This window comes from Salmo salar, chromosome ssa09 (assembly GCF_905237065.1).
Source record: "Salmo salar chromosome ssa09, Ssal_v3.1, whole genome shotgun sequence".
NCBI lineage: Eukaryota > Metazoa > Chordata > Actinopteri > Salmoniformes > Salmonidae > Salmo > Salmo salar.
Window position 1 is genome coordinate 136,122,349 of NC_059450.1, and position 12,413 is coordinate 136,134,761.

General features: G+C 40.4%; 1 protein-coding gene and 1 non-coding gene across 2 annotated transcripts; both read right to left on the reverse strand.

The window, feature by feature from the left end:
* Positions 1-3,187: 3,187 nt before the first annotated feature.
* LOC106612961 (2-hydroxyacyl-CoA lyase 2) lies at positions 3,188-9,328 on the reverse strand. Its single transcript, XM_014214684.2, has 14 exons — positions 8,804-9,328; positions 8,128-8,329; positions 7,841-7,968; positions 7,374-7,624; positions 7,182-7,281; positions 6,921-7,018; positions 6,696-6,832; positions 6,475-6,609; positions 6,242-6,356; positions 5,900-6,069; positions 5,639-5,709; positions 5,439-5,510; positions 5,240-5,345; positions 3,188-5,094 (listed from the first exon to the last, which is right to left on the reverse strand). The coding sequence occupies exons 1-14, from the start codon at positions 8,903-8,905 to the stop codon at positions 4,916-4,918; spliced, it is 1,866 nt and encodes a 621-aa protein (XP_014070159.1). The 5' UTR covers positions 8,906-9,328; the 3' UTR covers positions 3,188-4,915.
* On the reverse strand, positions 4,224-4,297 carry trnaa-cgc (transfer RNA alanine (anticodon CGC)). Its single transcript has one exon. It is a non-coding gene; the product is annotated as a tRNA-Ala (tRNA).
* Positions 9,329-12,413: the final 3,085 nt, after the last annotated feature.

Below are 12,413 nucleotides of genomic sequence, written 5' to 3' on the forward strand. Positions count from 1 at the left end.
CAGACACTATCTGAAAGGGTAAATAAGGGTCGTGCGCATGGCACAATTCGTGATAAAAAAAATCTAAATATTCCATTACCGTACTTCGAAGCATGTCAACCGCTGTTTAAAATCCATTTTTATGCCATTTTTCTCGTAAAAAAGCGATAATATTCCGACCGGGAATGTCCATTTAGCTAAACAGAGGAAAGTAAACAAAGCTTTCGGTCGACGCGGGCACGAGCCTGAGTCTCACAGTACTGTAACCAGCCACTACCCAAACGCGCTACTTTGTTTCAGCCAGAGCCTGCAAAGCCACGATTCAGCTTTTTACCGCCTTCTGAGACCCTATGGCAGCCGTAGGAAGTGTCACGGGACAGCTAAGATCCTCACTCTTCAATAAACAGAGACAAGAAGAACGACACCTTGTCAGACAGGCCACTTCCTGAATGAAACCTTCTCAGATTTTGGCCTGCCATATGAGTTCTGTTATACTCACAGACACCATTCAAACAGTTTTAGAAACTTTAGGGTGTTTTCTATCCATATGTAATAAGTATATGCATATTCTAGTTACTGGGTAGGAGTGGTAACCAGATTAAATCGGGTACGTTTTTTATCCAGCCGTGAAAATACTGCCCCCTAGCCATAACAGGTTAACATGTTTATAATCTTTTGACAACAGTGACTGCGTGTAAGACAATTTATGATATAACACAATGGATAGCTAATTCATCATTCGTCATACTGCATTGATATTTGATATTATTTATAAAGCGTTAAGCTTTGTTTTGTTTTAGATTGAATGTTTTGCATGCCAACGTTGGTTCCATGTGCTGTGCCTAGGAATGAAGACAGAGTTCAACAGAGTAAAGAACACAAACTGGAAGTGCAGTCTTTGTTGTTGAAAATGTATGCTATACCCCATCCACACTGAAGAGGCTCTGAAATGTACATCAACCAGGGATAAAGAGAAAGTTAACACTGTGAAATGTTTCATACTTAATTAAAGGTCTACAATTTCTGTTTAATTTGTCAATGTAACATTTTTATTCATTGATTTACTGCCCATCATTACTGTGGTTACATGTTCAGTATATATATTGACCAGCAAACCTACTGTAGTCTACCTCACTCTTCATCCCTGCTTTGAACAATTAATAGCATGACTCTCGTACTTTGCCCCTTTCCTTTATGGTTGATATTAACGACGAAAGGAGATATTATCTGTCTCTCTCCTATTTCCTACCACTGTTAAATACTGTGGAAAAATAAAAAACTGGGAAAATAAGTAATTAGAACTACCAATTATTATAGATAAATATTAAAGAAAAGGGTAAACACAACACTGGACTGAACCCCCTAATTGTCAAACTAATATTAATGCAATATGGGTGTATATCCACTGCATGCTTCTTAGGTGTGTAATTGAAAAGACCAAGGAGCTATTGCAAAATTGAAACTATGAAAAATGTACGTTACACCACGTGATTTTACAGTACACAAACAAGAGTGTGCAATATAGAAGGGTTGTCAGCGGACGTTAGGTCACATGACCAAGGAGCTATTAAAATTTTTGATTTTGAAAAATGCAGGTAAATCCATGTGAGATGAAAATTGACAAACTAAAGGGTGTGCAATATAGAAAGGTAGTCAGTGGATATACTGAACCTTGTTTGAAGTCATTAGGTCACATGACCAAGGAGCTATTGAAATTTTACATCTTGAAAAATTCATGTAAAAACGTGTGAGATGAAAATGGTCAAACTAAAGGGTGTGCAATATAGAAGGGTAGTCAGTGTACATTCTGAACCTTGTTTGAAGTCAGTAGGTCACATGACCAAGGAGCTATTGAAATTTGAATGTAAAAAAAGTTTGTACTTTGTTTACGCTCCCTAACTAATTCAACTTGGAATGCAAAATGCTGCTCACATTTCCACGTTTATTAGCTTTGGAAAGCGAATTAATGTCCAAATCGTGAAAATAAGACCTGTGCAATGTTGTGCACAATTTTTCCAACATCATGACACTTATTTTGAGTCTGTGGCTCAAGTGGTTTGAAAGCTATTGAGGTTTGAAAGCGCGAATATCCGTCAAATATCCAACTTAAAACTATCTTTACCTCGGTGATTTTCATGTGTTTGTATGCGGGGTGCTGTCCTCGATAATCGCATGGTCTGCTTTCACCGTAAAGCCTTTTTGAAATCTGACACAGCGGCTGGATTAACAAGAAGTTAATCTTTATTTTGATGTATAACACTTGTATGTTTTATGAATTTTTATTATGAGTATTTCTGTTTTTGAATTTGGCACACTGCATTTTCACTGGATGTTGTCAAATCAATCCCGTTAACGGGATTCGAGCGGGAAGGGATCACTAAGAAGTTAAGAGAGTAGCTAGATATTGTCACGGCAGTATGGACACAGATTAATTAAACAGATGAACATCCTTGTTAAACAAGAAAGTTTATGTAAAGGGTGATTGGTGTTAGTTACAGTGGTAGAAAAAGTTCCCAATTGTCATACTTGAGTAAAAGTAAAGATACCTTAATAGAAAATGACTCAAGTAAAAGTGAGATCATATCAGAGGCAGTAGGGATGATCAGGGATGGTCTCTTTAAGTGCTTGAATTGGACAATTTTCCTGTCATGTTTAGCATTCAAAATGTAACAAGTACTTTTGGGTGTCAGGGAAAATGTATGGAGTAAAAAGGTACATAGTTTTCTTTAGGAATGTAGTGAAGTAAAATATAAATAGCAGGTGTACCATCTGCTGGTAATTATGAGAATTGCACCCACAAGGAGTAGGCCAAAGGTTACTAAGACAGGTTACTGCTGTAAAAACATTAGGACAAAAATACTAAAGAAATCTGCTTGAAATCAGTTAATTCCATTAGTACCGCTTGAGGAAATAGGAAAGTAGGACCAACCGAGAACACATGAAAAGCCTTTGCAAGCCCTGATGTTAGCTCTAGCTCTGCATGTGCTCCAGAGAATCAGCAGGGGCACTGCTCACCATAGAATGGTTGATAGGAAGCAACTCTCCCTGGAAAAGTAGAGAATAATAAAGAGGTCTACAGGTGCAGAGGAGAACATACAGCTGGAAAAGAAAAGGAAGGAGTTAAGAGAAGACTACTGTTGGCCAAATAAATCATTCATATATCAAGCAGACATAATTACTCAACTTATTTCAACCAATAAGACCAAAGTAAATGATCCAAATTGTATTATTAATATGTAATACATTGATTAACACTTGTAGACTTTGAACATTGAATCTAAAAGCAAACCATATCCTATTATCCAAAACAGTCATTGAACATTAATACAGTAGAACAATCATTTAACAAGACTTTGTAGTATGGTAACGCAAGACTAGCATGTTTGTGACTATATAGCCAGAGACATATAGAGATCTGTATGTACAGTAGCTCTGCCTACAGCCAACACAATCTTGACATCTGAGTTGATAAAAGTTAAAGGTAAATGATAGAGGATAAGGAGGGCAGTGGAGTGGATAGTGTAGTAATACACTGGTCATAACAATGGTCAGTATCTCAGACTTAGACAACCAATGTAGTTGGTGTCACAAAGGCACCACTCAATAGAGGGGGAAAAAACACTAGATTTACATTATTCTCTATTGCAACGCAAATATAACTGTCCCTATAATCCCACAGCGTTCGGATTCCAGAACTGATGACTAAATGCATTGTGTCAACATTGAAAAACAAAAGAGGCATACTAGTATCACTGTGCTTATGTAGAAGATCAAATATTATATAATCAAATACCAAATGCTAGTGCAACAGATTCTCAGACCCAGATTCAGGGCACGTGTCTTCCAATTCCCCTCCTTACAACAACCCAAACATTATGAATAGTACATTCAAAGCAAAAGAGAAATATTCCAATATTTAAAAAAACCACTCAAATTTAAGGTGGACTTCAATTTGCACAATCAGGATAATGCAGAATTCCTTAAAGTAGGTCAACCTGAAATAGTATGAGCAGTGTAATAAGTCAGATTTGATCATTTATTTAAGATTATAATGATCAATACCCAAATGGTAAAATATGGTAACATCTTCCAGTTTAAATTCCTTCCTTTTTCATAGAGCGTCTTGTATTTTTGTATCCATTCTGTTGATTGATGTATTACATTTTTTACATTTGAGTCATTTAGCAGACACTCTTATCCAGAGCGACTTACAGTAGTGAATGCATAAATTTCTTCTCTGTACTGGTCCCCCGTGGGAATCGAACCCACAACCCTGGCGTTGCGAACACCATGCTCTACCGACTGAGCCACACGGGACTGTGTATTAGTGGAGTCTTACAGCACGTTCAATAATCAAAGCCTTACAATCATCAATTATATACCATTTAAATTAAATGATTACAATTGTATTATTATCTTGTTGTTAACCCTACAGATCCTGCTGAGACTTGTAGGTTAGTGTATGATTAATTTCCCTAAATATCCCTATGAAGGACATGCCATTCGAAAATTCACTTTATTTGGTTTTTCAAAATAAATGGCCGGCTTCAAGGTAGAGTTCAGTAGATCAATAGGCAATCTGAAGTCAATACACAGGTATTAGTTAAGTGTATACAGCAAGGATACTGGCCTACTACATAACAGCAGCAAAGCCAGGCGTAGTTCATTTTCCAAAGCATACATGTCAAGTTTGGTTCTCTCCAGCAAAAATAACCAAAAAGTCCATGATCAAAACTTATCTTCACAGCTGTTTGAAAGGCTGATAAAGGTTGAGAAGATTGACTTCCTGAATTGTTTTCTCTTCTTCACCAGAGAACTACAGCAGTTGTACTGTTCCACAGCATGTGAACATATTTGGGTTTCTAGGCAAGGTGGGAAGGTTTTAGGACCCACAGGTCCAGACAGAGACCCCAGGGGTTGCAGTCTCTGAGCTACTCTACACAGAGATGGAACCCTCTCTGAAGTTGGTCTTCCCTATGAGAACATTGAGAAGTGTGGCTCTTCCCTGTCTGGTCTCCTTCTGTGCCTCTTTTATGATGCCATCTAGCTTGTCCTCGTCTTCGCGACCAATGAGGGTGCCTTTGCCTCCATAACCGTCTGCAACTATGTGGTAATCTAGGAAAGGAGAGAACAGAGACAGCGAATTGGATGTGTGACATTACATCCAAAGAGATGATATAGGCCAACAGAGATGTGTGAGTATGGGCACTAGAGATCCCCAATATGGTGGCAATGAGGGTACAGTAGGCAACATAAAGACCTGTGAAGGCCAGGCCACAGGCCACGTTGCTGCCCAGGATGGGAACCTGCTCCCTGGCGATCTGGCTCCAACAGGCATCGTTCCCCACCAGAGCAATTACTGGCGTCTGGGAGAGAGAGGGACAAAGCAGATTAACTGGTGAATGCATGATTAGTTAGTTGATAAATTGGTCTGAATAGTGAATTGGTTATTACTGTACCTTGTGTCTGGTAAAGGTGTCAAATTCTGCAACACTGTATCCCAGGGATCCATCGCCATAAATGATCCACACCTTAATGAGAAATTTAGTCAGCTAAAGTCAACCAAAACCATACATGGTGTTTCACAACATGAAAAAACGACAAACCTAAACCCCTATAAAACAGTGATGGATAAAGGATGCTTGGTATTCTACTGTACCTCTGACTCAGGTCGACACAGCTTGGCTCCCAGAGCAAACCCTCCTCCAACACCAAGGGTTCCAAATGCTCCTGTTAGAATGACAAACATTAGGTAATCATCCATTAAGATAAAGAATATCCAGGTTTCACATTCAATAAACAAGTCCTACTTTTTTTATTGTACATGTTAATACCTCTCTTACTCAAGTGACCACATTATAACCCATTTTGTAAAAATATAAAAAATAAACTCATAACACTGTCCACTGAGGATCCTGACCTGGATCCAGCCAGCGGAGTGGGCCCCTTGGTCTCATGATGTAAGCAGCACTGCCCACAAAGTCGCCCCCATCCGCCACTATGATGCTGTCGTCAGCCATCAGCTCATCCACACGGTGCAGGACACTCAGGGGGTTCAGGTGGCGGTCCGTCTTCTCATCAGCCTTCCCCCTGCACGGAAAAAACACAGAACAAAACACACTTTCACAGGGAACAGTCATCTGTACTGTCTGTGGTTGGTGTACTGACTAGTCATTTGCATGGAGGTCATTGGTTAGGTATACAAAAAAAAAAAAAATGTTGGCTTTCTGCCCAACTTGCTGAATGAATTCCACAAGTGTACCGATTAGCCTTCTCTTTGGTGACATCTCCTGCTTTGAGACTCTGTGGCCAATCCTCTGGACATGTGTGGCCCTTGAGGCCTTTGGAGAGGCGGAGTAGGAAGGAGCCTGCATCTCCTAAAAGACAGACAGAAATGTGAGTCTCCACAAGACCAAATAGCCCAAAGAAGTAGTGGCAGCATTTTGTGAAAGCAAATAAGACTTCTGATTGGACAATTCAGTCATCAGTACCAACCCTGAATGGCCACAGTGGGCTTCCAAAACATGTCAGAGTTCTTCAGAAGTTGAGTCTTGTCTCTGTTGACAGCAATGATCCTGCTGCGCCTGTTCAGCACTCTGCCGTAGCTTAATCGGAAGTCACATACAGTTCCTGGAACACATACCACCATTGTGAGACCGCCTCAAAGACACAAAAACTGTATGAAGACAAAACTTACAGGTGGCAGTTTGTCTCACCTGCTAGCAGCACAAGGTCTGCTTCCTTCAGGGCATCCCTCCTGTTCTGTCTGATGTGCAAGGGACTGTTCCTACCCAGCATGCCACGGGACATTCCACCCAGGAAGCAGGGGATACCTAGAGACTCCAGAGCCGCCCTGTTACAGGACAACTATATGAATTGGCATTGAATGGACCAGAAGTCTGCTGATGTCTTGTGTAATATAAATGTGGTTGTTGAAATACCTGATGTCATCTGCAGGTGTTGGAGGTAGTGTTGCCTGGCTCCCCAGTAGGATAACAGGCTTCTTGGCTCTGCTCACCAGCTCTATACACTTTTGTACCTGATGACAGATCAATAGAGGTTGAGCCACAAGGGATACATAAAAAACATGCCTTCGTGTCTATTGGAAAACTGTAACTGGTTACAGTATGAACTGTCGGCTTCTACCAAATCAAGCCTTTCTCACAGTTGTTAGAGAACGACTGAGGGCTAGTTAGTCTTGCCTGATTGTCTGTTGCCTGAGGGATGTGTACAGGGAGAGGGGACACGTCTCTGGTTTCCCAGGCCCCAGCAAACAAGTTCTTTAGGTGATTGTGGAGATACCTTATGGAAGAAAATATACAGCATCTGTTACTTTCACAAATCACTAGGGATGTGTGAAAGCATGGTCAAGCACAATTCTGCTGATTACTCACCAAGTGACAACTTTCCCCATTATTCCCTTGGGAGGGTTTTTCACTCCGAACTCTTTGGACACCAGGTGGAAGGGGTAGAGTGTGTCGATGGGGAACTCTATGAAGACAGGGCCTGGAGTTCCAGACTGGGCGATGGCCAGGGCCTTCCTCACAGTGATGGCGATGTCCTTCACACTCCTCACTGAGGCGCAGAACTTACACAGCGGCTTGAACAGGGACATCTGGTCAATGTCCTGCAGCGCTCCTCTACCCTGCACAACAAAAGTTCACCAAGAGGTCAAACCTCCACAATGGATAGGGGGAATCATACGAGAGTGTGCTCACCCCAGTCACAACTCAACAGTGCAGGATTTTGGTAATTTGTTGTGTAGAACTTGCTGGTGCAGCGTGACCTTAGCCTTAGTGTTAACGTTAGGACTAGGGTACCCCCCATGCAGCTACACCAGTAAAAGCCCTCAGACTCTCACCTGAAGTAGTGTTGCAGCAGCTCCCCCCAAGAGAAGCAGTGGAGACTCGGCCATCTGAGCGTTCTTCACTGCTGTGACTGTGTTAGTCAGGCCTGGGCCAGCAGTCACTGCAGCTACACCTACAGTGCCTGTTGGAGGGAGAATCACTGACAGTGTCAATGTTACTGTATGAACAAATGAGTAGACTATAGTGCACTAAGCAAGTTAAACCAGTCCCGGACAGTTCAGATAAATTCCTTACATTACAGTTGTCAGTGTCTGCGATATTACGCATGTTACTTATTTACCAGAGAGCCTGGCTACTGCATCAGCTGCAAAGACGGCAGTAGCCTCGTGCCTGGTGTCCACGATGCGGATGCCCAGCTTCTCGCAGGCCACCAAGATGGGTGAGATGTGCCCCCCCACCAGGGTGAAGACAAACTTAACCCCATGGGCACGCAGAACCTCTGCCACACTCTCCCCACCATGGCGAGGGCTCTGGGTCTCAGTCTGGGGGAAGAAGTAGAGGACTCAGGCAAATAATTGAACAGGCAGACTTCAAAATCAGGGTCATGGACTGTGAATATTTGATTTAATTAACTGAAAAGTGCTGTCATAAATGAGAAAGGCCTATTGGTTATTTATTTATCACTACAGTATCTTGTAATTATCAATGAACTGCATATTGTCCTTGTAGGCCTAATGCACCTTATGTGGCCCAATGTATGACTTCTGAAGAACCTGTACTGTCGTCATGGCCTTTGTGTTAGCCACAAGGCAGTTAAAAGTTCTCTCATATGCAGCAGGGTTACCCTTCACCTAGTAAGGCTAAGTGAGAAAAATAAATACAGACAAGGTACAGTAAGAGCAAGCTGTTTTACTTCTAAGAATGTCAAGTTGCAGGTGAGTTTCAGAGTTGAGACAGCAAGTGAGCAGGCTGAAGCCAAGTTAGAATGTAACATTGTTTACACCGAAGGGACTTACCTTATGAAACAACTGATACAGTAAACCAAGTTTATACGCTACAAATACCAGTCCTCCGAAGGCAAAACCAACAAAACACCCCAGTGCGGTGGCAATCTCCATTTCCAACCGACGGCAATGTGTCAAAATACGGAAGCAAGTCCTAAAATAAAGCAGTATCCAATATTTTATCCTGATCGAATAGCTCTCCGGTTTAGGCTGCTGTTCATCCAATGCACATCCTAGTAACCTTACAATTTATAGACAGGCATTTCAAATGCACTATTTACTAGCCTACTGTACAAGAAACGCGTGGAAAACCACCCGCTAGTGCAATGAAACTAACCACCGTATTTCAACTTCAAATGACCGATGATTGCTATTGCTCACTGTTGACGCAAATGTCGCAAAATGGATATTCACGGTCAACGACGCAGTGTTCCGCAACTACTGGGATCGTGAATAAAAACAGAGAGGAAGAGGCGAGGTAATTGGGCCAAAATCAGCCTTCTCCAGCAGGTGTTTTTTTTTCTTCCGTTTTTTTCGCTCACCAAGTCAGTTTTTGTATGGGGGTTCATAAAGCCCAACAGGTACCATAATACCCATAAAACCTAGGGGTCAAACAGCAAAATGGTTCCATTCGTTTTTCCACCATTAATTTTCCCCATAGAGGATTTTAGAAACACTTAAAATAAGTGCTGTGTTTCATGTAGGCTTACCCTGGCGTGACGCTTTGATAACCATGTAAATCTCTCCTCGACAAGGTGTCTTATCAATATATTTGTCTCCATTTACTCTCATTCGATAAAGACAATTAGCATCAAAGTAAACATCATGCAAAACTACAAATCCCTGCAAGCTCCTGCACATCATCTCTAGCTGACACCTTTCATAACAGATTTTGTGTCAGTTTAAAACATGCACAAGACAGTTCACAGAATTGTCCTTTTAAAGAAATTTTGCCAATTTATTCATTGCTACATTTAGCTAAAATTAGATAGAATATCTGGATGAACTTACCTTTGCCGAATCGGGTAGGACACTTGACATCCCGGCAACTTGATATCAGAGTTGTACCTGGTCATCACTAGTTACCACAGCCACAAAGTCATAAACCTCACCCATTTCTACAATTTATCTTCTTAAAATGTGATTTTAAACCTTAAAGACCCACAAAAATGTTTTTCATGAATTCTTACGCTATAGCCATACCGACTACAACAGAGTTAAAAAGTAAGAAACATTTGCACAAAAATTAAAAAGGAAATAGTAATACAAAATAACAAGACTATATACAAGGAGTACCAGTACTGAGTCAATGTGCAGGGGACACGAGGTAATTTAGGTAATATGTACACGCAGTGGCAATTTTAGCATGTAAATATTGGTGGGGAATTAAAAAAAATAATAATATTCATGCCAGCAAAGCTACTACACAACACTAAACAATACACTAAACAATACATTAATTCCACTATAACGGTGACCACAAACTGTTGGGCCTACAGTTTGAGCCTACAGTTAATTCAGCCTAATTTACTGCCTTTAAAAAAAAAAAAAACATAACTGATATGGCTGACTTGTTTGAACAAATGTGGTTTCTACTGACAATTGAGATGTACAAACTATGGCATAAGGGAACGACAAGCGGATTAAGAGGCAATCTGTAATTTTAATTAAGACATTAATGAGCGAGCTAGGACGGACATTGTCAATATAACTATTCGTTCAGCACTTTTGAAATGTACAGCGACAGAATTCAGAACATGGGCTGTTCTTAGTATTCTCCCTGTACACCAAGTCAGAACCGTAGTATAAATAATGGGGGCATATAAGCAGACAATGAAGGCTCTTACAATATTCAATGATTACATTTCTCTAAAACAGGCTATAGGCTGCATGTGCACCACCAAATCAGAACAGTAGGTGAAATTAAGAGGGGAAAAGGGACCAAATTATCAGGGTGCGGCACATGGGCTACTAACAGCTTACTACACAACATACACTTAGTATTACTTTCTTAGCTACAGTATACATATCTCCCTGGCATATTACATCATTTATGCAGCAGTTTACAAGACATTTTTGGACTCACCTTCCTAACAAACCACTCATTGTTGAATTTGCGAAATGTTAATGCCCAATGGCCGATGAGCACAGATACATTTCTTCTGATTTCTCTTAATTATTTATCTTCATATGACAAGGGTTGAAAAGGATTTGCCAGTAGATTGTCGAGTTGATTCATAATGATGACTGCTAGCTAAGATTTCAAAGTAGGATGTTGACATCAGTCCAATCAAAGCTACTGTACATATTACGTGATTTGACATTTTATGTGGCCAATGACCTTAAGCCTTTCGAGGTCTACCTTTAGACTTGGCGGTGACGTAGTGTCCCCATGAGTGACAGAACACTGAGCCAATCACAGCGCAACGCTCCATATTTTCTGCTGGCTTGCCCCGCCACCACAGAAAGCACTGAGCTAGGCTGAAACACCTGAATTTTGGAGCTGCCTTCCTCAAGAAAACCAAGAAGAAACCATGTTTGTATGTGGCTTTATTAACTCAATTCTAAACATTTTTTGTTACATTGTTTGCAAACTGATATGTGACATGTACTAATGCCAAAATAACATGCAAAACAGGCAAACCTGCCCTGAATGACGGGTTGCCACTGTGTACATGTAGGTAGGGGTAAAAGTGACTAGGTAAATCAGGATAGATGATAAAACAGAGGTCAATATAATGGATCATCTGTAATAAGATAGATGTAAATCAATGATATACAAGCAATTTTTCCAACAAAATAAAATGCATGAAGGGGCGTGCCAGATTATTATAAAGTTATTACAGAGAAGAACAAAGAACTTATGATAAAATAAAATGACCAGTTCTGAAAATATTGTAGGCTAATGTTTACGCACTAATAACCTGAGCTTTACCATTGAAGATGAGCATCAGATGAACACAATATAGTTTGCAGCGCATCTAAATAAAATGAAATACCCTTTTAGTCAACCTAACAGCAAAAGTATGCCTAACAGTACTCAAGACAAATACTGTAAATGTGAAATCAAGTGGTTTGTTCTTTCATCTATATTTCATTTTAGATGGACAATAACACTGCCTATCCAGACAACTAGAGTAAGGCACTGAAACTTGAATGTTTTACACATCTGCATTTTACCATTGAACTTTGTTGTCCTTTATCTCTTCCATCTCACCTTTCTTTGTTGTAATAGTCTGCATTCCACCACTCAATGTCTTGTCTTTTAATGTATGTACACTAACCTTCATAAGTTTGGTGTCACTTAGAAATGTACTTGTTTTTGAAAGAAAAGCACATTTTTTGTCCATTAAAATAACATCAAATTGATCAGAAATACAGTGTAGACATTGTTAATGTTGTAAATGACTCTTGTATCTGGAAACAGATGCCTCACCAGTCCTCAACTGGCAGCTTCATTAAATAGTACCTGCAAAACACCAGTCTCAATGTCAACAGTGAAGAGGCAACTCTGGGATGCTGGCCTTCGAGGCAGAGTTCCTCTGTCCAGTGACAGTTTTTTTGCCCATCTTAATCTTTTATTTTTATTGACCAGTCTGAGATATGGCTTTTTCTTTGCAAC

Coding starts and splice junctions, on each gene's coding strand:
- LOC106612961 (XM_014214684.2), bottom strand. CDS start 8,905: ATGGAGATTGCCACCGCACTGGGGTGTTTTGTTGGTTTTGCCTTCGGA. Junction 7,019..7,181: donor CTCAGGCAACAGACAATCAG/GCAAGACTAACT, acceptor ATCTGTCATCAG/GTACAAAAGTGTATAGAGCT. Junction 5,710..5,899: donor ACTCCGCTGGCTGGATCCAG/GTCAGGATCCTC, acceptor TCATTCTAACAG/GAGCATTTGGAACCCTTGGT.